The 25,621-nt window shown below is 64.1% G+C and overlaps 5 protein-coding genes across 9 annotated transcripts; 4 read left to right on the forward strand and 1 right to left on the reverse strand.

Moving 5' to 3' along the window:
* The first annotated feature begins 156 nt into the window (after positions 1–156).
* ZNF467 (zinc finger protein 467) lies at positions 157–2,581 on the forward strand. The gene is made up of 4 exons (XM_042894592.1): positions 157–236; positions 374–472; positions 568–666; positions 795–2,581. The coding sequence occupies exons 1-4, from the start codon at positions 203–205 to the stop codon at positions 2,189–2,191; spliced, it is 1,629 nt and encodes a 542-aa protein (XP_042750526.1). The 5' UTR covers positions 157–202; the 3' UTR covers positions 2,192–2,581.
* A 675-nt stretch (positions 2,582–3,256) lies between these two features.
* On the forward strand, positions 3,257–5,754 carry LRRC61 (leucine rich repeat containing 61). The gene is made up of 2 exons (XM_042894582.1): positions 3,257–3,633; positions 4,706–5,754. Exon 2 carries the CDS (start codon positions 4,749–4,751, stop codon positions 5,523–5,525), a length of 777 nt encoding a protein of 258 aa, XP_042750516.1. The 5' UTR covers positions 3,257–3,633; positions 4,706–4,748; the 3' UTR covers positions 5,526–5,754.
* A 182-nt stretch (positions 5,755–5,936) lies between these two features.
* RARRES2 (retinoic acid receptor responder 2) lies at positions 5,937–7,623 on the reverse strand. Of its 2 annotated transcripts, none has more exons than XM_042894584.1 (5): positions 7,444–7,623; positions 6,759–6,863; positions 6,417–6,521; positions 6,206–6,332; positions 5,937–6,103 (listed from the first exon to the last, which is right to left on the reverse strand). In XM_042894584.1, the coding sequence occupies exons 1-4, from the start codon at positions 7,606–7,608 to the stop codon at positions 6,219–6,221; spliced, it is 489 nt and encodes a 162-aa protein (XP_042750518.1). In that variant the 5' UTR covers positions 7,609–7,623; the 3' UTR covers positions 5,937–6,103; positions 6,206–6,218. The 2 variants fall into 2 exon arrangements, with proteins under 2 accessions (XP_042750518.1, XP_042750519.1); XM_042894585.1 differs by having other exon boundaries at positions 5,937–6,126.
* A 4,120-nt stretch (positions 7,624–11,743) lies between these two features.
* On the forward strand, positions 11,744–20,591 carry LOC122193716 (zinc finger protein 585A-like). 4 transcript variants are annotated; one of them, XM_042894575.1, is made up of 5 exons: positions 11,744–11,783; positions 13,949–14,108; positions 14,778–15,054; positions 15,685–15,798; positions 16,062–20,591. In XM_042894575.1, exons 2-5 carry the CDS (start codon positions 14,085–14,087, stop codon positions 18,809–18,811), a joined length of 3,165 nt encoding a protein of 1,054 aa, XP_042750509.1. In that variant the 5' UTR covers positions 11,744–11,783; positions 13,949–14,084; the 3' UTR covers positions 18,812–20,591. The 4 variants fall into 4 exon arrangements, with proteins under 4 accessions (XP_042750509.1, XP_042750511.1, XP_042750510.1 ...); XM_042894577.1 differs by having other exon boundaries at positions 14,946–15,054; XM_042894576.1 differs by lacking the exon at positions 11,744–11,783 and having other exon boundaries at positions 12,071–14,108.
* Positions 20,592–22,531: 1,940 nt separating this feature from the next.
* On the forward strand, positions 22,532–25,135 carry LOC122193719 (oocyte zinc finger protein XlCOF26-like). The gene is made up of 2 exons (XM_042894583.1): positions 22,532–22,610; positions 23,054–25,135. The coding sequence occupies exon 2, from the start codon at positions 23,089–23,091 to the stop codon at positions 23,815–23,817; it is 729 nt and encodes a 242-aa protein (XP_042750517.1). The 5' UTR covers positions 22,532–22,610; positions 23,054–23,088; the 3' UTR covers positions 23,818–25,135.
* Positions 25,136–25,621: the final 486 nt, after the last annotated feature.

Raw genomic sequence — 25,621 nt, forward strand, 5'->3', positions numbered from 1 at the left:
GCGGGGGGTGGGAGGGACGGGGGGGGGCTGTGCGGGACGTGGGGTGACAGGAGGCAGGGGGAGGCGGTGGGCGGCGGGTGGCGTCCGAGATCCAGGCTGGGGGGTTCCGAGCTGTGTGTTTCCCGTTGGCCCCCCCCCCCTCGCGCCCCCCCCCCCCCCGCCTCCCTTGCAGCCCCCCTGCTGTGAGGCCGACGGCAGCACCATGAGGGAGAACTTCGACGCCCTGCTGGCCCTGGGTAAGGCTCTGCTGCCCGCTGCGGGCTGTGCTCCCGTGCCCCGCACTCGGCGGCTCAGCAGGGCGACGGCCCCGACCCTGGTCATGGTGCTGGTCCCGCTGGTTTCCCGTGGCTCAGCTCAGCCCCGTCCTGTGCAGGCGTTCCCATCGCCAAACCGGAGCCGGTGCCGCAGGCGGAGGAGCCGTGTGCTGGGGCACAGCTGGAGGACGGCGAGGCACCTGGATGTGCCGGCTCAGGTGGGTGCCAGGGCTGTGGGTGAGCGCCCGTCCCTCACCGGGCTGTGTGGGGCCGGGGCAGCGCACGGCACTCAGCTTTACCGTGTATCCCCCAGCGAGGCTGCTGGTGCCCAAGGAGGAGGTGCTGCCCGAGGGCGATGCCGATGGCGGTGGTGCCACGGGTGCCACTCAGGGGCCCGAGCTCAGCTGCTCAGGTGAGGGGATGTGTCGGCACACGGCACAGCGTGGCTGACGAGCTGGTCGCGGTGACGGCCGCTTGGCACCCGTGGTGGTGCCACCTTTCCTTGGTGTGGGGCACACCGGCAGCGCTCTGTGCCCACAGAGGACTGGCTGGTACGGAAGGTGAAGGTGGAGGAAGAGGATGAGGAGTGGGCGGCCGGGCTGGGCGCTGAGGCCCTGTTGGCGGGGCAGCCCCCAGGCAGCGCCTGCAAGCCGGAGCCGATGGAGGAGCCGGAGCTGCCGGAAGAGCCGGGGGAGCTGGGCTACGGCACGCTGCCCGCCTTCGCGTGGCCGCTGCTGGGCGAGGGTCCGGCCGGCGCCTGCCAACACTGCTGCTGCGCGGCGCAGTGCGGGCAGTGCGAGCCCCCGGCCCCCGCCCCGCCGCGGCCCTTCGCCTGCGCGCAGTGCGGGAAGGGCTTCGGCAAGAAGGCGCACCTGACGCGGCACCTGCGGGTGCACACGGGCGAGCGGCCCTATCCCTGCACGCAGTGCGGCCGCCGCTTCCGCCAGAAGATCCACCTGCGCTCGCACCAGAAGACGCACACGGGCGAGCGGCCGTTCCCCTGCTCCGAGTGCGGGCGGCGCTTCCGCAAGAAGACGCACCTGGTGCGGCACCTGCGCACCCACACAGGCGAGCGGCCCTTCGCCTGTGCGCTCTGCGGCCGCGGCTTTGCCCACAAGCAGCACCTGCTGCGGCACCAACGCCTGCACGCCGAGCCGCCCACCGAAGCCGATGCCGACGCCGACGCCGAGCCGCCCGCCGACGAGAAGCCCTTCCCCTGCCCCGAGTGCGGGAAGAGCTTCAGCTGGAAGAAGAACCTGACGTCGCACCGCCGGCTGCACCTGGAGGGGCGGCCCTTTGCCTGCGCCGAGTGCGGCCGCGGCTTCAGCGACAAGCGGCACCTGACGGCGCACCTGCGCGGGCACATGGGGCTGAAGCCGTACGCCTGCCCGCACTGCGACAAGACCTTCAGCCACAAGCCCAACCTGGCCACGCACCAGCGCACGCACACGGGCGAGCGGCCCTTCGCCTGCCCCGACTGCGGCCGCGGCTTCGCCCACAACCAGCACCTGCTGCGGCACCTGCGCGTGCACACGGGCGAGCGGCCCTTTGCCTGCCCGCAGTGCGGGCGCTGCTTCAGCTCCCGGCCCAACCTCATTGCCCACACCAAGGCGCACGCCGGCGCGCGCCCCTTCACCTGCGAGCAGTGCGGTCGCGGCTTCAGCCGCAAGTCCCACCTGGCGCGGCACCAGGCGGTGCACACCGGCACGCGGCCCTACGGCTGCTCCCAGTGCGCCAAGCGCTTCAGCTCCAAGACCAACCTGGTGCGGCACCAGGCCGTGCACACCGGCCACCGGCCCTACATCTGCACCCAGTGTGGCAAGAGCTTCAGCCGCAAAACCCACCTGCTGCGCCACGAGCGCACCCACAGCACCGCGCCTGCGCCACAGCAGGGCTGGGTGGCACCGGCACCGGCTCCCGCCACGCTCTGCCCCTGAGCGCCATCCTGCACCAGCACCACAGGCGGGTGAGGGATCTGGCAGCTCGGCATGGGATGAGCGCTGTTGGTGCTGCCGCCCACCGTGGACCCCAGGAGCTGTGTTGTGTCGTGGCACAGGTGGGGACAGAGCTGATGTGCTCCTGTGGCACGGTGGAAGGTGGCAGCTCCTTCCAGGCACAGCGATGCTCTCAGCCGCCTTTTCCCTGCATGCTGGGTGTGGGCTCGGTGCCGCTGCAGCCCGTCTCCATGTGGGGTGCAGCTCAGTGGCTCCAGCGCCCTGAATGCAGCACCGCTGGTGGCTCTTGTGGGCTCCCACCCTGCCCGGGCACGGCTGGCTCCACTGTGGCAGGAACCAGTCCTAAATGCCAATAAAATGCCCTTTGCCAAGTTTTCCTTGGGGACATCGCGCCGGAGGGACAGCTGCACGGGGAGGGGGTGGCACAGAGAACGGGGGCTGAGCAGTGTTGGTGCTGTGGGGCAGCCGGGACGCAGCGTCCCCAGGGCAGACTCCGGGGGCTGTGTGGGGTCCCAAAGGCCCCCTGGCTGCTGGTGGTGCAGCAGCGGCTGTGTGCCCGAGGGCTGTTTTCCCCACGTTGTGCGGTGCGCTGAGCTGAATCCGCGCTTGTTTGCTTGTGGAACCGCGAGCAGGAGCTGTGCAGGAGCACACGTAGAATTGGGCTTTATTGGCACGGGGCGGAGCAGGACGCAGCCCCCGGGCGCAGGATGAGGCCCCGCTCCATGCTTCACTGCCTGTGGAGCCCCTGGTGCGGCTGTGGCTGGTGGCCCAGCTCTGCAGCCCCTGGACTCCGGTTTATCTCCTCTGCAGGGCTGTGGGGCTCCCGGCTGCGTTTCCTGTTATTGCGTTTTGATGCCGGGGGGCCGGTGGCCACGGAAGGGAGGGGGCCGGGGCTGTGCTTGCTGCCGCCCTTCCCTTGGCACCGGGCACCTTCCGGTCCCAGGATGGGTGCAGCCCCCGGGGGAAGGGAAGTGCAGAGGGGCCACAGTGTGGGGCTGCCGGTAATGGGGGACTGGAGTGGTCGCTTGGGGGCAGAGGGGACATGAGGGGCTGGCCCTGGAATCTGCACTGAGCTGGAGCCAGGGGATGTCCTGGGTATGCAGGCACTGCGCCTGGGGCTCTGCAACATGCCTGCTGAGCTTGGGAGCAGGGACATCACTGGCTATGCCAGTTAGAGTGAGGTGGGAGCTCAGCAATGTGACCAGGGACGCTGGTGATGGCAAAGCTGTGGGTGCAGCTGTGGCATGATGATGGGACCAGGGACACTGGAAACGACGAGACTGTGGGCACGGCTGTGGGACGGGCATCTCCAGGGACACTTGTCATGAGAAGGCTACATGCATGGCTGTGGCATGGGGACGTGACCAAGGACATCGCCTCCGGTGAGCCTGGGGACCGGAGACACCACTGGGACATCAGTGAAGGTGAGTCTGTGCACAGCTGTGACGCGGAGACGTGACCAGGGACTCTGATGGTGGTGAAGCCGTGGGCACAGTTGTAGTGCAGGGACTTCAGCTCCAACTGCTGCAGGGCTGTGGCCCCCCCGGTTGCGCAGTGCCATGGGAGCAGCCCCGGTAGCACCGCAGCACTGCTGCACTGCTGTGGGCCTGGGGCTGTTCCCTGGGAGCAGTGCCTGATTGCCCCACCTGCTGTGCCCAGCCAGCGAGAGCTGTGGGAGCTGGAGGACACCAACCACCCTCTGTCCTACTCCTCTGCCTGCCTGCCTGTCTGCTTCTCCCTTCCTTCCTCTGTCCCATCCATCCAACATCCCTTCACTCCTCTTCCACCCATGCATGCATGCACGCATCCACCATCCATCCCTCCACCCATCTCCCCATCTCCCCCTCCTTCTGTGTGTCCCATCTATCTGTCCACGCATCCCATCTATCCATCTGTACCATCCGTCCCCATCTATACCCATCTGTCCAACTGTCTGTCTATCCAGGCACCCGTTTTCCTTCCCTCCCTTCCATCCACCCAACTGTCCCCCCTCTGTCTGTCTGTCCTCCCCCCCCCCCCCCGCCCCCCCCGCTGGCGCTACGCCGCTGTGTGCCGTTCGCTCCGCCCGCTGGTCGCCGTGACAACGGGAGGCGGAGCCGAGGGGCCGCCGGGAGCCGCCGTTCGTTGTGTGGGGGTAGAGGGGGGGGGTGAGAAACGGGGGCACCCGAGAGGGGGAGGAGCCCGGGGGGGGGGGGCGATCTGTGCGTGCACACGGGGGTCCCAGCAGCCCTGAGCAACCCTCGCACCTCTCCCGGGGCATCCATCCCTGACTGTCCATCCCTGAGCATCCATCTGTGGGCATCCGTCCCCAAGCGTCCATCCCAGAATGTCCATCTCTGAGCGTCCCTCCCCGAGCATCCATCTCTGAGCATCCATCTCTGAGCATCCACCCCCAGGCGTCCATCCCCGAGTGTCGATCCCTGAGCATCCATCTGTGAGCATCGCTCCCATCCCACTGTGCCCGTCTCTGAGCAGCCTCCCCCGGTGTCCCCGCAGAGCTGCGCTGGCGCAGTGCTGGTGCGGATCCCCACAACCCGACATGGAGACACGGGCAGAGAAGGGCGAGGAGGGCGACGGCGCGCGCATCACGGCTCAGCTGCTGAAGGCCAGCACCGGGGAGTTTGCTCTGGAGTCCATCCTGCTGCTGAAGCTGCGCGGCCGCGGCATCGCCGACCTGGGCTGCCTGGGCGACTGCACCAACCTGGAGTGGCTCGACCTCTCTGGCAACGCCATCTCGCAGCTGGGCCCCCTGGCCGGCCTCAAAGCCTTGGCCGTCCTCAACCTCTCGCGCAACCGCATCTCCAGCCTGGAGCCGCTGGGCTCCTGCGAGAGCCTGCAGAGCCTCAACCTGGCGGGCAACCAGGTGAGCAGCCTGCAGCAGCTGCGCTGCCTGGCCGGCTTGCGGCGCTTGGAGAGCCTTCGGCTGCGCGACGCGCTGGGCCAGCTCAGCAACCCCGTCTGCGCCACCGCCGCCTACCGCACCGCGCTGCCCGAGCTGCTGCCCGGCCTGCGGGACGTCGACGGCGAGCGCGTGTCGGGGCGAGGCAGCGAGCTCTTCCAGCTGTGCCGCGACCTCGACAGCTCCCTGGGACGCGGCCCCGGCCCCGCGCCGCCGCGCGCCGCTCAACCCTGGGTGCGGGCGGGCTTCTGGGAGCCGCCGCCGCTGCGCCGCAGCTCCATCGTGGAGGAGGCGTACCGGCAGTTCGGCGAGGCGCTGCGGGAGTGCCGCGAGTTGGGCAGGAGAGCCGATGACACCATCGCGCAGGCTGAGCGGGCGCTGAGCGGGCGCGCCGACCCCGGATCCTACGTCTTCTGAGCGGCCCGAAGCCATCGAGGCGGCCGTTCCGCTCCGTTCCCGTTCTGCGGGCTCCCGGCTCGGGGGCTCCACGGGGACCTGGGATGTGGGGAACGGACTCCTGCCTTGGCGCCAACGCTGGCGGGTTTTGGAACTGACCCCAGGCAACCGTCCTGCAAAGAGGGATGCGGACCTGGGGGCTGCGCGTGGGGACTGAGGGGAGTCACGGGGTCCTGCTGCCGGGGAGCAGCTGTGCAGTAAATGTGCCGTCCCTGAGGTCTCCGCTGCTTTGCGCCGACGCTGAGCGTCCCCATCCCTCCTCCCGAGCCCACCGGTGTGCCCACAGAGCGGAGCGTGGCTCCGAATGAGGGTGGCACAGCCCACCCCATTGCCCCGCACACAGAGATCCTGGGTAGGAATGAAGCAGAGAAACAGAGGCAGAGCTGGGGTTTAATGGTGCATGCAGACACTGCCAGGAGCTGGGGGGCATTGCGGGACGACCTTCCCTTCTCTGCACAGCGCTGAGGGGCAGCAAGCTGGGGGCTGGGGGCCCCGTGTCAGCATCCTCCTCCTGGGCTGGGGATGTGGTGGCTGCAGGACTGCAAAGAGGGGACAGGGGGTGCTGAGGGCTGTTTGCAGGAGGAGCCCGCTGCCTGCAGCTCCCCGTGCTCACCCAGAGGAACGTTCCAGGTGGGACTTACCATGCGTGGGCACCTATGCTGGCAGCCCCTTGGAGAAAGCAAACATGCCAGGCAGATAGAGGGCATCGCTCACCTTGCCGGCCTCCTCCACAGCCCTGCACTCAGCTTCATCACGTTGCCTGATCTCCTGCAGGGCAGAGCACAGGCGCTGGCATCACTGTGGGCTCCCAGAGCACATCTCAGAGCTGAGCCCCCCCTGGGGAGAGCTCACCTTCACAGCCAAGTGGTGGCTGGGGCCACAGTTGTAGTACTTGTCCAGCACCTTTGGGACATCGCTGTTGTCAAACTTGTAGCAGGCCAAGCAGACTGGCTTTCTCTGCGGAGACAACACGGCCATTGCCACCGGTGCCAGCACCCAGACCCCACCACCAGCCCTGGGGACATCCCCCACAGCCCTGCAGCATGGCTTTCTCATCACCCCCAGCACCAGCAGCCGTGCTGGACAGGATGGGCACATGGCAACAGGGCAGGAGGGAGGGAGAAGGGGTGAAACCACCCTGTCCCCATGTCTGGAGATGGGGCGCTGGCTCGAGGGGTGCAGCCCCCACCTCACCCTGTTCTCCATGATCCTGCAGTTCTGTCTCTTCTGTGTCTGCTTCCTGCATGCCGTCTGTGCAAGGTTAAGGCGCAGCTGAATGAATGTCCCTGATGAGTCCACCTGGTGCAGGGGAGATGTGCCATGAGAGGTGTGGGGGGATGGGCTGTGGGCTGTGCCTGGTTCACCAGAGCTCATCACAGGATTATTGGGGTGCCCATGGAGTGAGGAGCTGCTGCAGTGCCTTGGGATGGGCAAGGATGAGATGGCACCAAACCCGGCCCCAGTGTGCCAGCAGGACCAGGAGTAGGAATAGAGGGACCCCAGCCCCCAAAAGTGACCCCAGGCCCAAAAAGTAACCCCGGGCTCCACAGTGAGGCTCCCAACCCTCAGTAAAAACCCACCCTGCAGCCCTCAGCTGCCTGCTGGGGAGAGGACAGGAACGGGACGCCGTGTCCTGCCAGGGGACAGCGGGGCACCAGGCGCTGTTCAGTCCTACCACAGTGCGGTTAATGAGTAGCTGAGCCCCACGCCGTGCCAGCAGGCACCACTGTGCCAGCCCACCGGAGACCCGTGGTGCTCTGCATCCCCGGCAGTGACACCACGCCACCCCTGTCCCCCCACTCGGTGGCAGCTCGCCCCTCGCCCCACACAATTCCACAGCCACCCTGCATGAGGGCCCCCGTGCCTCCCCAGCACTCACTCTCTCGACGGCCCCTTCCACCGACTGCTCCCTAAAGAGCTGCTGGACGTTGCTGCGGCTGTGGAAGTAGTCCAGCACGTCCTTCACCACGCGCCGCTGCAGCGGGCTCTGCCCAGCCGCCGCCAACGCCAGCACGACCACGGCGATGCCCAGCAGCCGCTTCATCCCCGCCGCGCAGCCCCGCCGGCCTGCTGCCCACCACCGCTTGTTGATTTTGGTCTCTCATTAACCAATTTCCTGGGAACTGCCCCTTTCCGCCCATCGGACGGCCCTGCGCAGCCCCCGCAGAGGAGGGGCCGCAGCGGTGGCCAGAGGCGCGCGGGGATGGATGGCGGCAGCCTTGACCCCAGCGGCGGCGTCAGCTCCGTCCCCAGCACGGCAAAGCCCAGAAGTGGGGAGAGGTGAAGGGGAGCAGAGCCAGGGCGCAGATCTGTCCTCGGGCAGCACTGCAGCGAAGGCCCTGGGGCTGCTGGGGGCCCCCAGCCTGAGCCCCACGGTGGGGATGGGACGGCAAACAACAGCCCAAAGCCCCCCGCTCCCAGGAGCCCTGCAAGCAGCAGCGCACAGAGTTGGCACTTCTGGGGCGCTTTCTGGGTTCTGCCATTCGGAGCAGTCCCACGGTTTACAGTTTTTTCTCCGCTTTTGGCTGCTTTCCATAGAGTTTTTTCTGGATTGAAAGGGCTGGGTTTGTCTCCGAGCCAGCAGTGCTTTCTTCCAGCACTGTGTGCAGGTTGGGCATCGCAGCAGAATCATAGAGTGGCCTGGGTTGAAAAGGACCTCAAAGATCATCCAGTTCCAACCTCCTGCTGCGTGCAGGGTCGCCAAGCACCAGGCCAGGCTGCCCAGAGCCACGTCCAGCCTGGCCTTGGATGCCTGAAGGGATGGGGCATCACAGTACAAGGCCATAAACCCATCAGAGAACACCCATGGGGGGCTGTGGGGATGGGGTAGGGTTGCAGGACCCAGCAGCATCACTGGGTCCAGCATGGAGTCCAACCTGGCTCCAGACAGGGCAACGCAGGAGTTACACCATGCACAGTGTCCAAATAGCTCCAGAGCAGCTCAGTGCCAACCTGACGGACCCCTCCTCTGCTCTCTGAGGACAAAAGGCAAGCAGGGAAATCCAGGAGCAGCACAGGACCTCATGCCTTCTGCCTGCATCCTTCACCCCAGAGAAGCGTGCCACTGTGCAGGCAGCTGGACTATAAGGAAATTAATTGGCTGACTTGTTTTAACCACTGCTGTGATAGAAAACAAACCACGAAAGCCTTGTTTTAATGAAGTTAAGACCCAGAAGAGGCTGAGGGGGGGAACCTCATGGCATTGCCAGCCAAGGACTGATCTTCAGTCAACTCCTCATACGTGTAACCTCACACACAGCAATGTGTGCTTCTATGCAGGTGAGGACAACCACCCTCAAAGCTGCCAAAGTGATGAAGTGGAGGAAGTCTGAATCACAACACGACTGAAGGTGTCTTTGAAGGCGGGTGCTATTGTCTGCAGCGCTGGGCAGTGGATGAAGTGGGGGATGGAGGCTGAAATGGGAACTATAATGCAATGCTGTGATTCACGTCACACTGCTGTTGTGTAGATGAGCGGGATGACATTCAGCACGTTGATTTCTTTGTGATACAGAATGGGGACGAGATGGGAATCGGTGGAAAGGAGCCTGGGGGCTAACGATGAAACAGCAGCAATACTTAATAATACATGGGGACAACATGGGGTACCTGAACAGCTCCGAATCACAGCAGGTGACAGCAGGGCCCAGCCAAGGAGCCGACCTCCATCTGGAAGGGAAAGGGAATAAAACTCTGTTGTTGGATGCGTTGTTCACTGGGGGCAGTTGGCCCTGAAATCTGGGAGATTGCAGAAAGCTGATGGGATTTTGGGGGTGTCTGCTTCACAACGGAGTGAGATGGTCTGGGGGGTAAATAACAGTGGGAAGCAGGGAAGGAACGAAGAGAGAAACCAAAGAGCAGCAGAATGGAGCCAGGCTGCTGGAATGCAAGCCACAAGCTGAGGAACAATAGGAACATCTTGAGGTCTCAGGGAATTCAGTTATTGCCTTCTGAGCAGATACCAGAGCTGCTTCTCCTGTTGTAAAGCGTTGGAGGACATTGAAGTATTCTGTGCTGGCAGTTGGGGCCATGGCAAAGCCAGAGGTTGAGTGTGTGAGTTTTTGCATATGCCAGAATGCCCTTCACCACTCATGGGATGGAATTGGTTGAGCAAGTTAGACCTCAGACAACTTATGATAAGAACAAGATGCGGCTACTGTAATGATGTGGCGGCACAAGTGCTGAGCATTCTAAACCTGGCACTGCTGTGAGCGTGAAGATATAGGGGAAAAAAGTGGGTTACTGTCATCTCAAGGCAATCCTACACAGGACAGCGCAGAAATTATGGGATTGATTGATGCAATTATCAACCAAGTGGTGGTTTTTCACTGCAAGGCCCACCGGTCCAACACAACGAAGTCATCAAAGGGAAGAGAGGAGCAGATGAAGCTGCCAAGGAAACGACACTGTCAGTAACGAGGAGCCTCGCTTCCTGAGGCGTTCCAAAGTATTAGGACTCCTGTTTGTATGAAAGCACGGGGTGAGTTGGCAGAGCTGCCATCAGAGCTCTTGAGGTGTGCTACAACAGCTGAATGGTGGGCAGCACCTCATGGGCAGTGAGTAGTGACCAACAGTGAGAGAGTAAATGGAAAGGACACCCGAGAGTGCTCGTATGGGGACAGAAGCTCGTGCTGAAGCAGGAGGAAGACATGCTGTAGGAATCAATGCTATGGACTGCTAAAAGCATTGTCCAGAGGCACAGGATTTGTCTTATAACCCTAAAATTAAGGGTAGATCTTCCCCAGTTGAGTTAAAAAGAGGTTCTGTATGCGGGGAATCTTGGCAAATGGATTTGTTTTGTGAATTACTGAAGTGTGATGAGTGTAAATATCAGCACTGGCTGACTCCTTTCTGGGTGCTTTGAGGCACTCTTGTGCTGAACCAACAAAGCATGAGAAATACTCAGAGTTTGACTGAAAGAAATAACTATTGCAGTGTTTGGCATTCCAGGAGGACTGCCATCAGATAGAGGACCTCATTTCCTAGCAGAAATCACCCAAGGAATAGCTGGGCTCCTGCAAATGAAGTGGGACTCACACACCATGGAGACAGCGGTCGAGGGGTCAGGTAGAAAGAAGGAACCAAACATTAAAAAGGCAGACTGGAAAACTGCATCAAGAAAAACATTTGAAACAGGTGGAAATTCTCCTTTTGGCATTGCTGAGAACTGAAACAACCCCCAGACTTAGGGAACGGGTTGGTCCTTCTGAAGTCACGCATGGGAAACCATATCCTACAAATTTGACTGGAGAAGGCGATCAGATGCACACGGCTGGTGACCAAATACTGAGCATCTCTTGTCTTTGGCAAGGCTTCTTCCTCCCGTGCACAGATACGTGCAATTAAGTGCTCCAGGAGCTCTGGACCTTGCTTTAAACGGAGGGACAGAGGGCATCTCTGAGCTTGGAACAACAAACCTTCGGCCCAGAGAGGGACAGGATCTGGTGCTTGTGAGGCAGCAGAAGGGATTGACTCGTGGGTTCATTGCACCAGGACAAAGGCAGCGCCATGGGAGGCGTGAGGAGCTGCAGAGATGGATTCCCTGAGGGTAAACATCAAAAGAAACACACAAACTGCACCTGGAGCAGCTTGGATGCCCGCTCCTGCACTCCTTGACTTTGCAACCCCAGTGTAACTCCTCCAACCCCTCCTTTATGCGTGTAAGCGCACAGAGCTCCCTACAGAAATAAACGAAGAGAGCCGAGGGGGGATCCTGCGCGCTGCCTTGGGGCGAGGCGGACACCTGAGGGGTGGCGTGGGAGCTGTGGGATCAGAACGGCTGGTAAAACCACCAACAGGCGGCTCAGGTTGATAAGGGCGACCGCTGGTCCCTGATTGAAGCTCATCCGAACCCCCGGGATCCCCCAAAACAAACTAAACCTCCCATTGGTAGTGGGCAATCGGGAGGGGGAGGGAGAGTGGGACGCTCTGGCCCACTTCCGGTATTCTATGGTAGCACTTCCGGGCGCTCTGGCAACGCTCTGCTGTCTATGGTGCCGCGCGCTACTTCCGCCCCCGTGCCTACGAGTGCCGCCGCGGGACACGCGCGCTGAGCCGGAAGTGCGGGGCGAGGCGTTCTCGCGAGACTGCAGGAGAGCAGCGGCCGCCTTTTCCTTCCCATCCTCCCCCCCCCGCAGTCGCGCGCGCGCCTCCCGGCGTCGCCGCCGCGCTGACGTCACCGCCGCGTCTACGTCAGCGCGTCGCGGGACGCCGGCGGCCGTGAGTTCCCCCGGGGAGGCGGCCCGGGGCCTGGGGGAGGGGGGCGTCGCCACGGCAACGCGAGGGCCCGGCCGGGCCCAGGGTGAGGGGGGCGCGCCGGGGGGCGGCGAGGCCTCGCTGAGAAGAGCGGGAGGGGGCCGGGGCGGTGGCCGGGCTCCGGGCGGGGTGGGGGGCAGCGACCGTGCCCGGTGCGGGCCGCCCCAGGGCCCTCCGCAGGCCGCCCGTGGGATGAGGCCCGGCCTCGCCTGCTCCCGTCGCTCGTCCCGTTCGCCCCGGGGAGCAGCCGAGGGCCGCGTCGCGAGGATGGGAGCGTTGAGGAGATGTCGTGTGGTGCCCCCGCCCCGCGGCACCGAGGCTGAAAGGCGGGCGTCGGCCGTGGGGCCGTCGTGAAGGAACTTCTGCCACGCTTCAGAACTCTCTTCTCCATCTGTCCCAAGGCTGAGACATCTACAAGCAACGTGGAGCGCGGGCCTTGAGGCCTGGAGGCTTGAAGAGCAAGGGGGAAAGCAGGAAGGCAGACAAAAGGCCTCAAAGCCTTCAGACCAAAGGGAGATCTCAGGGCCAAACAGGGCTGGTAGCACACAGGGAGGCCAGGGGGTGCAGGTGTGTGAAACCAAGAGGATGGCCTGGAGGCCTGGAGAGAGGCCACAGTCCGGCCAAGAGACCTAGAGGCGTGCAGACCCGGAGGTAGGTCTGGTACAAGGCATAGTGATGTATAGGGATCAATAGACCTGGAGTTTAAGAAGCTATCCAGTCTAATTTTGAGAGGCAGACACATCTGCCTGGATACTTAGAGGCTTGCCAAGAGGCCTCGAAGCCCCACAAAGCAGTGCTAAGCAAGGGGATCCCAGCCCCTACCCCCATTGCACTCACCTCTGCTGGGCTGGTCCCCTTGTGATGGTTGATACCTGATGGATGTGGTTAAGAGTATCGTGGTGTCACAGTGTCTGAGTGGCAGTGCCCACAGGATACAGAGTTTCTGAGCTCTTAGCTGAGTGGCACAGTCGGGTGCTCTCAAGGACCCAGAGCCATTAGTTACAGCAAACTGCATAAAGCACCTCACAGCCCAATCTGCTTTCACACTGAGCACTAGTACTCTCAGCAGCAGATCTCCCCAAATAACCCTCCTAATTAGGGGTAGGTGCTTATCAGGTCATCCCCAATACATCTCGGGCTCAAGAGAATGTATTTCCTTGTAGTAATTGTGGCCCTGCAGAGCTGGGCAAGATTGGTTTAACCATTGAGCAGGAAGAGAAGTCACACACCCACCTTGCACTATTTCCAGTCATGCTCTTGTTTGCTCATAAGATGGTATTTTCATGGATGCTCACGTGGTGTTTTCACACAAAGCCTCACAAGGACTCGGGTTTCTCACCACATGATGTCTGTAGGGCGCAGGCAGCACAGATGTGGGGCCCAGGAAGTATTGAACGTGTGATAGAGTTGTTCTGCTCTAGCCCTGGGTGCTGCTTGGGGACACTGTGGTGTTGCCTTGGATGCTGGGCAGCTGGCTGGAAACGTGACGTTTCCCAGGCTGTGAGATTGCAGTGGTTTTTTGATGCCTTCGTGTTCCGTAATCAACAGCATCGGTTTTGAATCAAGTGTCCTGTGCTAGCCGGGCCAGGGCTGGGACACGTGTGAACCCTGGAGTCTTTGTGAAGTGATGTGGGACTCGTAGGAGCGCTGTGGCTGTCACCGTGTCCTCAGGGACTGTGTCGTGTTGGGCTGCCACTGGAGGAAGCAGCGAGCCCTGCGGCCCTTCAGCAAAAGCAGATGTATTTTTTCTGTCTGAGGCTTTCCTAAAACCAGCATCGCTCCGTGAGATGGAATGAAGGCTGCTCAGCTTGCAGCCAGGCATGCCTTGCGGCTGGGGCACGCAGCATTGGTGCCAGGCTCTGAGCAGAGCGAGTCCGGCCAGGCATGGCCGCGTTCCGCGGGGCCGTTCGGCTGCGGCCTCCCCCTCCCCGCGCCTACAAATCCCAGCAGCACCACGGGCTGCGGGAGGCTGCACTGTAAACAGAGGCTCTGAACTCAGGCCAGACCCCGCCGCTGGCTCCTTCCTTTCCCCTCGGAGAGCTCGGAGGAGGAGGAGGGTCCAGGCGCCCGCCCAGCCGCTCCCGCTGCGCGCCGCTCCGTGCCGCGCTCACACTGCTCTGCTCTCGCAGGGACCCGCAGCCATTTGGAGGAAGTTGGGGAAGCTCCAAACCGGCACTGGAAGGTGGAAGGAGAGGACAGCCGCCGCCCCGCGTCACCCCGAGAGTCTGCGTCCCCTCCGTGTGCCATCTGGGCCCTGGGGGAACCATGTCTGCGGGGGGGGCTCCCCAGGTACGGCGGGGCGGTGGTGGGGCGTGCTCCATCCCTGAGGGCCGCTTGCAGCGCGCTGCGGGGGGGAGCGGAGCTGCTGATCCTCTTTTGTGCTGCGGCGCTTCCGTGGTGGTGGCTTTTTGGTGGTTTCCCGGGGGCTGGAAACCCCCCTGGTGGTTTCTTGCTTTTCTTGTCGTTTAGAAATGCTGTAACCCAAGGAAGCACTGCTAGTCCTGTGCAAGACTTTTCCTTTTAAATTGTCACTTCTCGAAGTTGTGACAGTCCTCAGAGCGCTGGCTGGTCTCGGTGCCTTGTGCCATCTGTTCTCCTTGCGTTCCTGCCAAACTGCCGCAGAGCTCTGAGGGAGGAAGAGAGGAGTCCTGGGGAGGGAAGTTGGGTGGGATGGGTGCTGAGCTCTGCAGGAGAGATGCTTTGGGCTCTTACAGAGGTCTCCTCCTCTGGTCCTGACCCTGGGTTGGTTGGGAATTGGGGCTCAGCGGTCACAGCTGCAGGTAGCCTGGGTGGATCTCCCCAGGTCAGGAGGGCGGCGGGCGCGGGGCATCGGCCCAGAGCAAGCTGCTCTTGAGGATCTGTGCCAGGCAATGCTCTGCTGATAGGGAAGCTGTGTTGTGCTGAAACAAGTCAGAGGCACAGTGGGAAATATCATGGGGTCCCTGTGAAACCTCCTAGCACCCGACTCCTGCACGAGGGAAAGACCAAGGAAGCGCTCAGGGTGCCGGGATGCTGCCAAGCACTTCTGTGCGTGGTGAAAACCCAGAGAACAGAGAAAACCAAACCGAACCAAACCAGAAAAGCGATGGCCAGCTGCTGAAACACCTCTCCTCTCTCCTGGAGCAGCCTGCCCACATCCTGAACCTGCTGCCTTACCCCAGGCTGAACGAGGTGCCCAGGGCTGGACATGAACTGGGTTCTGCGGGTGCAGAGATCCCCTCTGACCCCTGCACAGGTGAGGGCTCAGGGCTGGTGGGGGCTCACCCACAAGGGAGTGGGTTTGGTGCTGTGTTTTTGCATTCTCTGGAGCGCAGTCGGTGGAGGGGCTGCAGCAGGGCTGGAAGGAGCAGAGGGGGGAGTAGAAACCATACATAAATGTGTGCAAGTGTGGCACCCGGGGAGGAAACCCCCCACCTGCGCTGCAGCCGCTTTGGCAGCGAGGCTCCTCTTGTACAGATGTAGCCTTTTCTTCTGTTTGGGAGGTTCTTGTTGTAATTAATTGCATTTTTGTGGTAGCCTTTGAAATCCTGTCATAAAAGCATCAGGTAAGATCTAAGGATACTTGGGCGAATTTGTGAAAGACTTTGGAAAGAACATTGTTCGCCGAGGAACGGTGTTCTCTCTCACCTTTCACTGGAGCACACGTTGCCAGGAGGAGGGAGCGTGGAGCTTGTGTTTCTTTTTATCTTTAATTATGCTTCAGGCAGCAGAAGCTTAAAATAGATGAAAGCGATGCCCTGAGGCTTAGTTAATTTTAGCTTATTTGTGAATTAACGCAGGCATCTCCAGCATAATGATGCGTATGCCAAATGCGTGTTTTGCAGTGTGACAGTTCATGGTGACCAGCTCTTATCCCTTCAACCAGGCTACAGATTTTTCAAGCCCGGTGGCTTGTTCGGTATTAAACAGTCGGAGGAGCCGTTCCCTGAAGGCCAGCAGATGCAGGAGGACAGCAAGATCCTCGTGAGCCCCTGTGCAGGTAGGTGTCGCTCGTGTCCTCAGTGGGGCTGCTGGAAATTGGCCTTGGTGGGGGACGATGGTCTTGTTGGAGAGCTGCTTGCAGCCATTTGAGGCCAGCTAATGGGATTCTTTTTGCCATTACTGCTGTCTGCCAGCACTGCACTCACCAAGCCATGGGGGAATAGGGCTCTGGAAAGGGTCCTAAACCCCCTGGTTAATTGGGGTGCTTTAAGCCAAGCGAAAGACACTGACGTTAATGCTCTGAATCTTTTTGACATCCAGTTGAGCCTGTCCGAACGAACAAGGTGGAGCAGCCTGATGAGAAGCCCGGGGTTGCTGCAGGCTCTCTGGAGCTGTACCCCACCGGTGCCAGCAGCTCCAGCCGCTGGTTCCATGGCGGGCAGCGCGCTCCCGAGCGGGCAGGCACGGAGCGGGACGGCGCGGCCGGCCTCAGCCCGCTGCCCTCCAGGGTGGGCTGCTGGGTGCCCCAGCTTGGCAATGGCCCCTTCCGCTGCGCCCAGTGCGGGAAGGGCTTCCGCCAGAAGCAGAGCCTCATCACTCACGAGAGGATCCACACCGGGGAGAAACCCTACAGGTGCGGGGATTGCGGGAAGAGCTTCAGCCAGCGCCCCAACCTGCTGACCCACCGCCGTGTGCATACTGGGGAGCGGCCCTTCCCCTGCACGCAGTGCGGCAAGAGCTTCAGCCAGAAGGCCAACCTCCTGGCCCACCAGCGCATCCACGCCGCCAACGAGAAGGCGCTGGCAGGGGGTGAGCAGGAGGACGGTGGCTCCGGCAAACCGAAGCTGCGGGCTACGCAGCGCAGCTACCAGGACGACACCCCCTTTGTGTGCCCCGAGTGTGGGAAGAGCTTCCGGCAGAAGCCCAACCTCATCACGCACCGGCGCATCCACACGGGCGAGCGGCCCTTCACCTGCTTCCTGTGTGGCAGGAGCTTCAACCAGAAGACCAACCTGGTGACGCACTACCGCGTGCACACCGGGGAGCGCCCCTTCGCCTGCACCCAGTGCGGCAAGCGCTTCACGCAGAAAACCAACCTCGTGACGCACCAGAGCACCCACACTGATGTCCGCCCCTACCCCTGCGGGCAGTGCCAGAAGTGCTTCAAGGACAAGGTGTCCCTCAAAGCCCACCAGAAGACGCACGCCCCACGCCAGAGGAGGTGCCCGGGTCGGGGTCCGGCTCCCACCCTACCCTTCGGGGCTGCACCCACACTGCTGCAGCCAGGCAGCCTGGAGCAGGAGGCTCCTTTCAGCTCCATGCCGCCGCTGCCCGTTCAGAAGATCCCCGAAGGCCAGGAGCTGTACTCGTGCACGGAAAAGGGCTTCCCCTCGAAGGAGCAGCTGCTGCCCACGCAGCAGGCCCATCTAGGGGAGCAGGCCTTCCCCTGCGTGCAGTGTGGGGAGGGGTTTTGCCCCAAGGTGACTCTGCTCCGGCCGCAGCATGGCCCCACCGCCGAGGCTCCTGCTGGCTGCGCTGCAGGCTTCAGCCCCGGCCCACACCTCCTGGGGCACCTGGGGGTGCAGCCTGTCCTCGGGGACGGCACGGCCCCCACACCACCCACCCCCGGAGCGGAGAAGCCCTTCATCTGCAATCAGTGTGGCAACAGCTTTGGCCTGTGGATCTCCTTGGTTGCTCACCAGAAGACTCACGTGGGGCAGAAGTCCTACCAGTGCCCCGAGCACGACAAGAGCTCTGGAGATGAGCTGTCCACCAAATCTCCCCAGGAGAAAGACATGGAGGGGAGAGCCTGGCTGTGCCCCGAGTGTGGGAGAAGTTTCGTGCAGTATGAGCGTTTGGTGAAGCACCGCCAGAACCACCGGGGCCGGGGTCCTTATCGCTGCGACGTCTGCGGGAAGAGGTTCAGCCTGAAGACCAACCTGGTGACTCACCAGCGCATCCACACCGGCGAGCGGCCCTTCACCTGCGGCGTCTGCGGCCGCCGCTTCAACCAGAAGGGCAACCTGGTGACGCATTACCGCACGCACACCGGCGAGCGCCCCTTCGCCTGCACCCAGTGCGGCAAGCGCTTCGCTCAGAAGCCCAACCTCATCGCCCACCAGAAGACCCACTCGGGCAGGCAGCCCTTCACTTGCCTGGAGTGCCCCAAGCGCTTCAAGAGCAAGCTCTCCCTCCGGGTCCACCAGCGCGTGCACGTGGTGGAGCGGCCCCAGAGCGAGCCGGGCCCCGGCCAGACACCGCCCAGCCTGCAGAGCCACCCCGGCAGCCCGTACCCCTGCTCGCTCTGCGGGGAGTCCTTTGAGGAGCACGGCGAGCTGCAGCTGCACCGGCAGGGCCACGCTGGCGAGCGGCCGCACGCCTGCGCCGAGTGCGGCAAGCGCTTCCGGCAGAAGGTGAACCTGGCTGTGCACCAGAGGACCCACACCGGGGAGCGGCCCTTCCACTGTGCCGAGTGCGGGAAGGGCTTCAGCCAGAAGGCTCACCTCCTCCGGCACCGCCGGACGCACACCGGTGGTGTGCCGCCCTCCTGCTGCGAGGGGACCTGCCCGGCACACCGCGACGAGCCGGACGCCAGCGCTGCCCTGGGGAAGGGACCCGCGCCGCCTGGCGCGCTGCTGCCGCCCTGCTCCCGTGGAGCCGTGCAGGGATCGCTGCCGCGGGAAGAGCTGCGGCCGGGAGCGCAGCCCGGCCCAAACAGAGCAGAGAGCCCATCCGGGGCCGCAGACATCCTTCTGCAGCTGATGCAGGAAGAGCAGCACCTGGTGTCTGGCTCGCAGCACCCACAGGAGGCGCCCGCTGGGCAGTGCCCCTGCAAGTGCTCCGAGGGCGGGGAAGGGTTGGGTGGGAAGCCCAGCCTGCAGCCGCAGTGCTGCTGCGCCGACTGCGTGACCCAGAGGCAGCTGCTGCTGAAGCCCCAGCATGACTGCCGCGCTGAGATCTGGTGCAAGTACGGCGGCTGTGGAAGAAGCTTTGAGGACAAGAGAGTCCTGAGAGTGCCTGAGAGAGCGCACAGCGAAGAGAAAACCTCGCCGTGCCCGAGCTGCTTGTAACGCGCCCGCTGCCACGCGCCCACCCAAGCGAGGGACCGCACCTTGTTGCTCTTGCGGCAGGGACACCAAACCTGGCTCGGTGGGAGCTCGTGCCAAGAGCCAACTGCTGACCAACTGCGGACCTGTAAGAGTCTGAGGCAGGGCAGGCTGTGAGTCCCAGCCTGCGGGGCTCGGGAGGACTGTGGTGGTTCTTGTGAACAGGACACTTGCGAGTGAAGCACCCTGGAGGTGGGGGTGTGAGATGCAGCAGGTTGGTCACGAGGCAGTGGATGGACTTGGACACAACGCGTGAGCTTTCTGTGTTTTGAACATACCAAATTGTAAGGCGGGTGGAGCTGAGGAGCAGCAGGTGCCGGATCATGGGTCTGCAGCGCTTCTGCCAGCACCTGCCTGTGAAGAGTTGGATTGCGCGGGGTGGGGAGGAGCTCGGGATCCTGCATGCTGACTTAAGGATCGCTTCTGCCGTGCAGGAGGCCGGGCAGAGGCATGTCTGCTGGGGCCTGGCTCCAGGCTGAGCGTTGCAGTCCTGCAACATGCAGACCTGGCGTGGGGCACAGAGGGGCCTTGGTGGGCTGGGAGCTTCCGCCAGAGCCCTCTGCCCTCAGCATCCAGACTGATGTCCCTCCACAAAAAGGCTGAGGGCCGGAGAGCTGTGCCCCGCTATTGGCTGCCCACCAGTGTGGGCAGAGGAGCAGCTTCGCTGGGGGATGAGCGAGCTGCAGAGGGCAGCTTCCTGCCTCGAGGACCCTGGAGGATCACAGCTAAGTATCTCCTCCGAGCCGGGAGGGGTAATACAGGGTGAATATGGGGGGTGGGGATGGGGAATGTAGCTTCCGCTTCTGTACTTGCTCTATGGATAACCTTTCTGAGTAGCGCCTCTTTCTGGTACTCACCTAACTTCTGCATAGATAACCAGGAGTGCCGGGCAGCGGTGTCTGCACTGCCCACAGCTGCGCCCGTGCTGGTGGGCGAGCAGTGTGGAGCTGTCTGGCTGGGGCAGGGCTGTGGGGCAGAGCTTTAGGGATGGGAGCTGCTGGCCTGGAAGCTGTTCCCGCTTGGAAACGCGCTTTGCATAAAAGGGGAAGCAAATCTCGCCTGCTGTGTCCAGAGGGCCCGGCTTGCCACTGCTCCCCTCGCGCTGTGAGCTGTGCAGCCCCAGCCCTAGCAGCACGCCCCTATCGCTTCGCTCAGCTGCAGAGCCTCCTTGCTACCGTGGTTTGGCAAAGACCTTCGCTGAGGACATGCGGGTGCTGCCAGCGGTGCCCGGCGCGATCCTGGGTGCGCTCTGCCTGCCGCCTCCTCCCCTGTGTTGCGGGGGCACAGTGTGAGGGAGGCTGCTTGCTGTGCAGTGAGCAATCGCCTCGCCGGCTGCCCAGCACAGAGGTGGGGTCTCCGTTCCTGGAGATGTCCAACACCCAGAGGGACGCAGCCTGGCGCAGCGGCGCGGTGGCCCTGATGGGCAGGGATGGAGCAGGCCATAACCAGAGCTGCTCAGCCCCAGGACTTGGAGCGGCCAGGAGGGCACACCGGGACGGCCCCGCTGGACCTGCGTGCTGGGTAAGGATGTTTTCTGTTAGCAGAGTGCCCGGCTGGTGGCACGGCCACGCGAGGGATGGTGGCATCCTGCCGTGGGGTCCCTGGCTCCATCCCCAGGCAGGGAGTGGGCATTGCTCCCTGCAGCGCTCAGCCCCGCTCACCCAGCATCACGCTCCAGCGACGTTTCAGGTCCTTGCAACTCTATTTTTTTGAGGTTATTTAAAATAAAAGCTTACTCACAGCAGCTTCCTGCCTCCTCCTTCGTGGGACAGCACTCTGCCCCTGCCGTTGGGGTGGGAGCCACTCGCCCATCCGTGTTGGTGCGCTTTATAACCGTGTTGCTGGCAGATCTGCCTGCAGAGGCCTTGGCTTTTGCATCTCTTAGCAAAAGTCTCACACAGCGAAGGGGTGAAGGCAGCAGATCGTCAGTAAAGCTGCATCGAATTGTGGTGCTTTTTAAAGCCATGACTCTTGCCACCAGCTGAGCTGGGGCTGCCCCTCCTGGAGCTGCGCTTTGTCCTCCCCTTCATTCCCCACCAAGAGTCGACACCCCCCCAGCGCTGTCACTGCCGTTAGTTGTGCATCAAGGCAGGCCCTTCCCTGCCACTGCAGCCCTGTGAGCGCCGTGGGCCTTTGCTCTCCTTCCCATTCTGTTGGCTGCGGTCCCTGCTGGGTGGCTGGGATGGGATCCTGGGGCGCGGAGCTGCTGGAATGCTGCTCGTTGGGTGCGTGGAGACGTGCAGGCCCTGTCCTGTCCCACGCTGCTCCTTCCCGTCCCATCCTGCTGCTCCACCTCCCACCAACAGGCAGAAGGCAACTGGGCTGTGCTCCGTATCCCCACTATCCTCAGCCTTCCCTGAGCTGCCAGCCGTCTGGCTGTGGTCACAATCCCACTGGGAGGGGGGGGTCATAGAAAAAGGGGGGTTGGGAAAGACTTATGAAAGTCTAACCCCCCACCCCCACCATACCTACCGAGCACATTCTCCATGCCACATCCCCAGGGTCCTTGAACACCCCTAGGGACAGTGACCCCCCCTCCCCCAGGGCAGCTGTGCCAGTTCCAGCTGCTCTTTGGAGAAGAAATCCTTCCCAGTATCCAACTTGAACCTTTCCTAATATGCAACCCGACGTGTCCCTCGTTGTGCCCCAGCTCCCAGGCTCCTGCTGCGAGCCTGAGATCCTTGGAGCCGAGTTCCTGTTTCCATCCCCTCGGCAGCAAAGCAGCCAACTCAGCACGCTGGTGGCACAAAGGCTCGTCCTGCCGCCGCGTTGGGGAAGCGTCAGCAGCTGCTCCAGGAACGCAGGCATGCATGGCCAGGCAGGTCTGGGCAACGGCACAACAGGAAGCTGTGCGGGGTGCAGCAGTGCTGGCAAGCCACAGCCTGCTTGCACCGGGCGCCTGAGGCCTGATCCCAGCAGCGCCCGTCCTACACGGGACCCCGAGCGCTGAGCTTTGCTCGTGGCCTTGGCTGCTCTGGTGAGCCCTGCTGCAACCTCGTGTCTTTCCAACCAAATTAGGGCCCTTCCCACTGCCGCGTGGGATCTCCATTTTGCTCCCCCCGTGCACCCCAATGCTCGGCAGCACCTCTGCCATGTGCCACCGTCCTCCGGTGCCGACCGGCGCTGCCAAAATCAGTGCCAGGAGCTGCGGCGGGGGGCTGCGCCCTCGGGGGTGAGCGGGGGAGGGGGGTTTAGGGAGCTCCGTGCACCGCAGGCTGCCGGCAGAGCCCCTCGGCCCGGACTGCAGCTCCCGGCAGAACCCGCAGAACCTCCCCAGAACCCTTTGTTCCCGGCCCAGCAGCGCGGGCTGCAGCGTGGAAACCCCTTTGTTTTCCACCCGCTCGGGGTTTCCCTTTGCAAAAGAGCAGAAATTCCACTCGTGGGTGGATCGGTTCTGCCCGACCCGATCCCGCCGGGGGGGGGGGGGTCCCTCCCTCCGCTGGGGCCGAGGCTGCGGGGCGGGCGCTGAGCCCACGCGTGACCGCGGCCGCGGGGCCGGGAGCGCGGGCGGAGGAACGAGCCGGGGGCCGGAGCGGGCGGCACAAAGCGCGGAGCGGGGCAGGTCGGCACCGGGAGGCACGGCGGCGGGAGGCGGGGGGCGGAGGGAAGGAGGGGGGGATCGCGAATTGGGGGCGGCACCGCGCAGGGCCCGGCCCGGCCCCGAGCGTAGGGAGCGCCGCGGTCACGCGCGGGGCGGGGGATGCGCAGCGAGCACACGGAGCGCACGGAGAGAGCCGGGCCCGGAGCGCAGCGTTGGGAGCAGGTAGGGGAGGCCCGGGGGGGGGGGTGTGGGGAACGGCTCGGTTCGGCTCGGCCCGGGGGGGCGGTGCGGCAGCGCGGAGCCGAAGCGCAATGCGGCGCGGCCCGGCCCCATCCCGGCTCTGTCGCAGCCCCATCCGGACCATCTCGACCCCACCCGGACCCCATCCCGTGCCCATCCGCCGAGATCGCGCCGCGCCCCCCTCCCCCTCCCCGAGCCTGCAGCCCCAGCGCTGCTCCCCGGTGGGATGACGCCGTAGAACGGCCCCGGCCCCGGGTCCCCTCTTGCCCCCCACGGTCAGGTGTGGTTGTGAAGCTTAGCAGGGGGGAATGCACCCACCATGAGGGCATCCGGCCCCGGAGCGGCAGCACGGGGAGTGCTGGGTGTCGTTGGACCCCCACGGGTTACGGCTGGGAGCTGCAGCCGCCCCTCTCTGTGCCCCCCAGGGATGCGGGCGCCGTGAGCCGGGCATCGTGCGCCCATGACAGACCTGGCATCGCCCGCGGGCGAGAACAGCTTCGCCTTTCCCGGCGGCGGCGAGGAGGGCTTTGGGGATGAGAAGGCGTTGGTGATCCACAGCCAGGCGGAGGAGGAGGCACCGGGGAAGGAGTTCAAGTGCATCCTGTGCGGGGAGTGCTTCGGCCAGCAGCCCAGCCTCGCCCGGCACCAGAAGCACCACGCCGGGGAGCGCGCCTTCATCTGCGCCGAGTGCGGCAAGGCCTTCAGCCTCAAGCACAACCTCATCATCCACCAGCGCATCCACACCGGGGAGCGGCCCTACCAGTGCGACGTCTGCCAGAAGAGCTTCAGCCTGAAGCAGAACCTGCTCACCCACCAGCGCATCCACAGCGGCGAGAAGCCCTTCTCCTGCGGGAGCTGCGGGAAGCGCTTCCGCGAGCAGCGCTTCCTCCTCAACCACCAACGCACCCACGCCGAGGACCAACCCGGGGCCACCAGCGCCGCCGCCTGCAGCCGCTCGCCGGGCTCGGAGCCGCATGAGGAAGCCGGTGGTCCCACGGCAGCAGGCGGCCCCTTCTCCTGCACCCGCTGCGGGAAGGGCTTCAGCTGCCGGAGCAGCCTGGCCGCACACCAGCGCATCCACAGCGGCGAGCGGCCCTTCGCCTGCGCCGAGTGCGGGAAGAGCTTCAGCCAGAAGGGCTCCCTGAAGCTCCACCAGCGCACCCACAGGGCCGAGAACGCCCTCACGTGAGCCCCCGCGCCCCGGGACCCCCGCCCATGGCTGCCCCATGGGGCTCTCCGTGCCCTGAGCCCCCCCAGCATTGCTCTGTGGCTCCAAGCGCTGCACGGGGGCTCGGGGCCGCTGGGCGTCTCAGTGGGCGCCGTCCCCTCGGTGCTGTTGTGACGGCGTGGTCAGTGCCAGCTCTGCCTGAGCCCCCCCAGGCACCCGCCGTGCTCCCTGCACGGAGCTGCTCTCCTGATCACCACGAGGTCTCTCCCATCAGCTGCTCCTGCTCCTCACCTCAGGCGCTCCCGGGCTGTTGGGCGCCTGTTGGGTTTCTGCCACCCCCCGGGGCACTGGGAGGAGCTGAGTGAGGCGGCCGCCTCTGGAAATGGCAGAGTTCCCCGGGGGGTTTCCTCCCCTCCACTCCCAGCACCTCAGCACTGCAGCCGGGTGCACAGCGGGGCCACAGGTGGAACCCCTGAGCGAGGAGCAGCAGGGGGGGGGGTTCCCCTCAGCACTGCTGTGTGCACTCCGTGCCCCCGTGCTCCCCATTCCCCCCGTACCTCCCATCCCCCATCCGGGCTGGTGCTGCTGCAGCGTTGCAGAGCGCCCTGAAACAGAGAAATCGTGCAAAATTAAAACAAACCCGCAAAGCTCACAGGTGCAGACTGCTTCCCAAGGGCAGCGGCAGCTCCAGCCTGGAGGAGGGACTGCGGCGAGGCGTGGGCTGCGGCCGGAGCAGCAGAGAGCCCGGCCTGGGCGGTGCAACCAGGAATGGGTGCGTGGTGACGGGAGCACTGCGGGCTCCCGGCGGGCTGAAAACGTGCCTGTGCTCAGCCACGGCCAGGAGAAGCGAGGGTTGGGGTGGACATCTCTGCCCCTTGTCCCGCTCTGCGGTCCCCAAGCACCGGGGAAGGGGAAGAGGCGGCACCGCAGCCCCGCTGCACGTGGGACGGTGCAAATCCCGCATCACTTCTGTGCCCACCGCTCCGTGTAAGCCGCAGCGTTCTGGGAGCGCTCCTGGCTGCCACTGCGGGACGGCGGCCGCCATCCGCTGGGCTTCCATCCGTGCGCGCCGTCCTGCACTCTGAACCGGGACGGCGCTCGGTGAGCCGGGATGAGGCGAACTCACGGCTGCATCCAGGCTGCGCGCCCCTCGCCCGCACCGCTGCTGCCCCGCCGCTTGCAGGGGAAAACCAGCTTTCCCTGCCGACGCTTCCCTCTGCCGACGCTGCTCACACGGCTCCGCGCCGCCCCGCGGGGTGATGCGGTGCGTCGGGACGCGGCTGCGGGGGGAGCTGACACCCGGCCCGGCCGCAGCTCCCGGTGACGGCTCCTCCCGACCCCCGAGGGAGCTGCTCCTCCTCCCCCCGTCCCGCCGCTCCCCGCCCCGTGCCCGCGACCCCGCGCACGGCGAAGCCCCCTGCGAACACCCGCGCCGAGCGATCCCCGCCCCGCGTCCGCCCGCGTGTCCCCCTGCCGCTGTGTGTGTGGAAATGCAGGCACTGCCGCTGTGTATTAATTAAATTAATGAACGCCTGGAAAACGCCGCGTCTCCGTCTTGCTAAGAGCTCGGGGAGAGTCGCGCGGCTCGGCCGGCTCCGACACCGGGGTGAGCGGCACACGGCCACGGAGCCCTCCGCCGTCTCCAGAGCCGGGCCGGTGCCCAGGAGCTGCCGTCCCCCCTCGGGCTGCGCCCGTCCCGGCCGAGGAGAGCCGGAGCCGCTTCCGCCTCCATCGGCTTCCGTCAGGTTTGGCTCGTTTCGCCGTTCTCCCCCAGGAAAAGGGGTGGCAGAAGGAACGCGCTCGGTGCTCCAGAGGGCGTTCGCGA

Source organism: Lagopus leucura, unplaced genomic scaffold (assembly GCF_019238085.1).
Source record: "Lagopus leucura isolate 7727_CA_CO unplaced genomic scaffold, USGS_WTPT01 227-14_obj-0_obj, whole genome shotgun sequence".
NCBI lineage: Eukaryota > Metazoa > Chordata > Aves > Galliformes > Phasianidae > Lagopus > Lagopus leucura.

What these genes read in the sequence shown, in the direction of transcription:
- LRRC61 (XM_042894582.1), top strand. Translation starts at nt 4,749, where the DNA reads ATGGAGACACGGGCAGAGAAGGGCGAGGAGGGCGACGGCGCGCGCATC.
- LOC122193716 (XM_042894575.1), top strand. Translation starts at nt 14,085, where the DNA reads ATGTCTGCGGGGGGGGCTCCCCAG. An exon ending in CCCCTCTGACCCCTGCACAG is followed by an intron (nt 15,055 to 15,684) that starts GTGAGGGCTCAG and finishes CCCTTCAACCAG; the next exon opens with GCTACAGATTTTTCAAGCCC. An exon ending in CCTCGTGAGCCCCTGTGCAG is followed by an intron (nt 15,799 to 16,061) that starts GTAGGTGTCGCT and finishes TTTGACATCCAG; the next exon opens with TTGAGCCTGTCCGAACGAAC.
- ZNF467 (XM_042894592.1), top strand. Translation starts at nt 203, where the DNA reads ATGAGGGAGAACTTCGACGCCCTGCTGGCCCTGG. An exon ending in CGACGCCCTGCTGGCCCTGG is followed by an intron (nt 237 to 373) that starts GTAAGGCTCTGC and finishes CGTCCTGTGCAG; the next exon opens with GCGTTCCCATCGCCAAACCG. An exon ending in ACCTGGATGTGCCGGCTCAG is followed by an intron (nt 473 to 567) that starts GTGGGTGCCAGG and finishes TGTATCCCCCAG; the next exon opens with CGAGGCTGCTGGTGCCCAAG.
- RARRES2 (XM_042894584.1), bottom strand. Translation starts at nt 7,608, where the DNA reads ATGAAGCGGCTGCTGGGCATCGCCGTGGTCGTGCTGGCGTTGGCGGCG. An exon ending in TGGAAGGGGCCGTCGAGAGA is followed by an intron (nt 6,864 to 7,443) that starts GTGAGTGCTGGG and finishes CCCCTGCACCAG; the next exon opens with GTGGACTCATCAGGGACATT. An exon ending in GCCACCACTTGGCTGTGAAG is followed by an intron (nt 6,333 to 6,416) that starts GTGAGCTCTCCC and finishes TCTGCCCTGCAG; the next exon opens with GAGATCAGGCAACGTGATGA.
- LOC122193719 (XM_042894583.1), top strand. Translation starts at nt 23,089, where the DNA reads ATGACAGACCTGGCATCGCCCGCGGGCGAGAACAGCTTCGCCTTTCCC.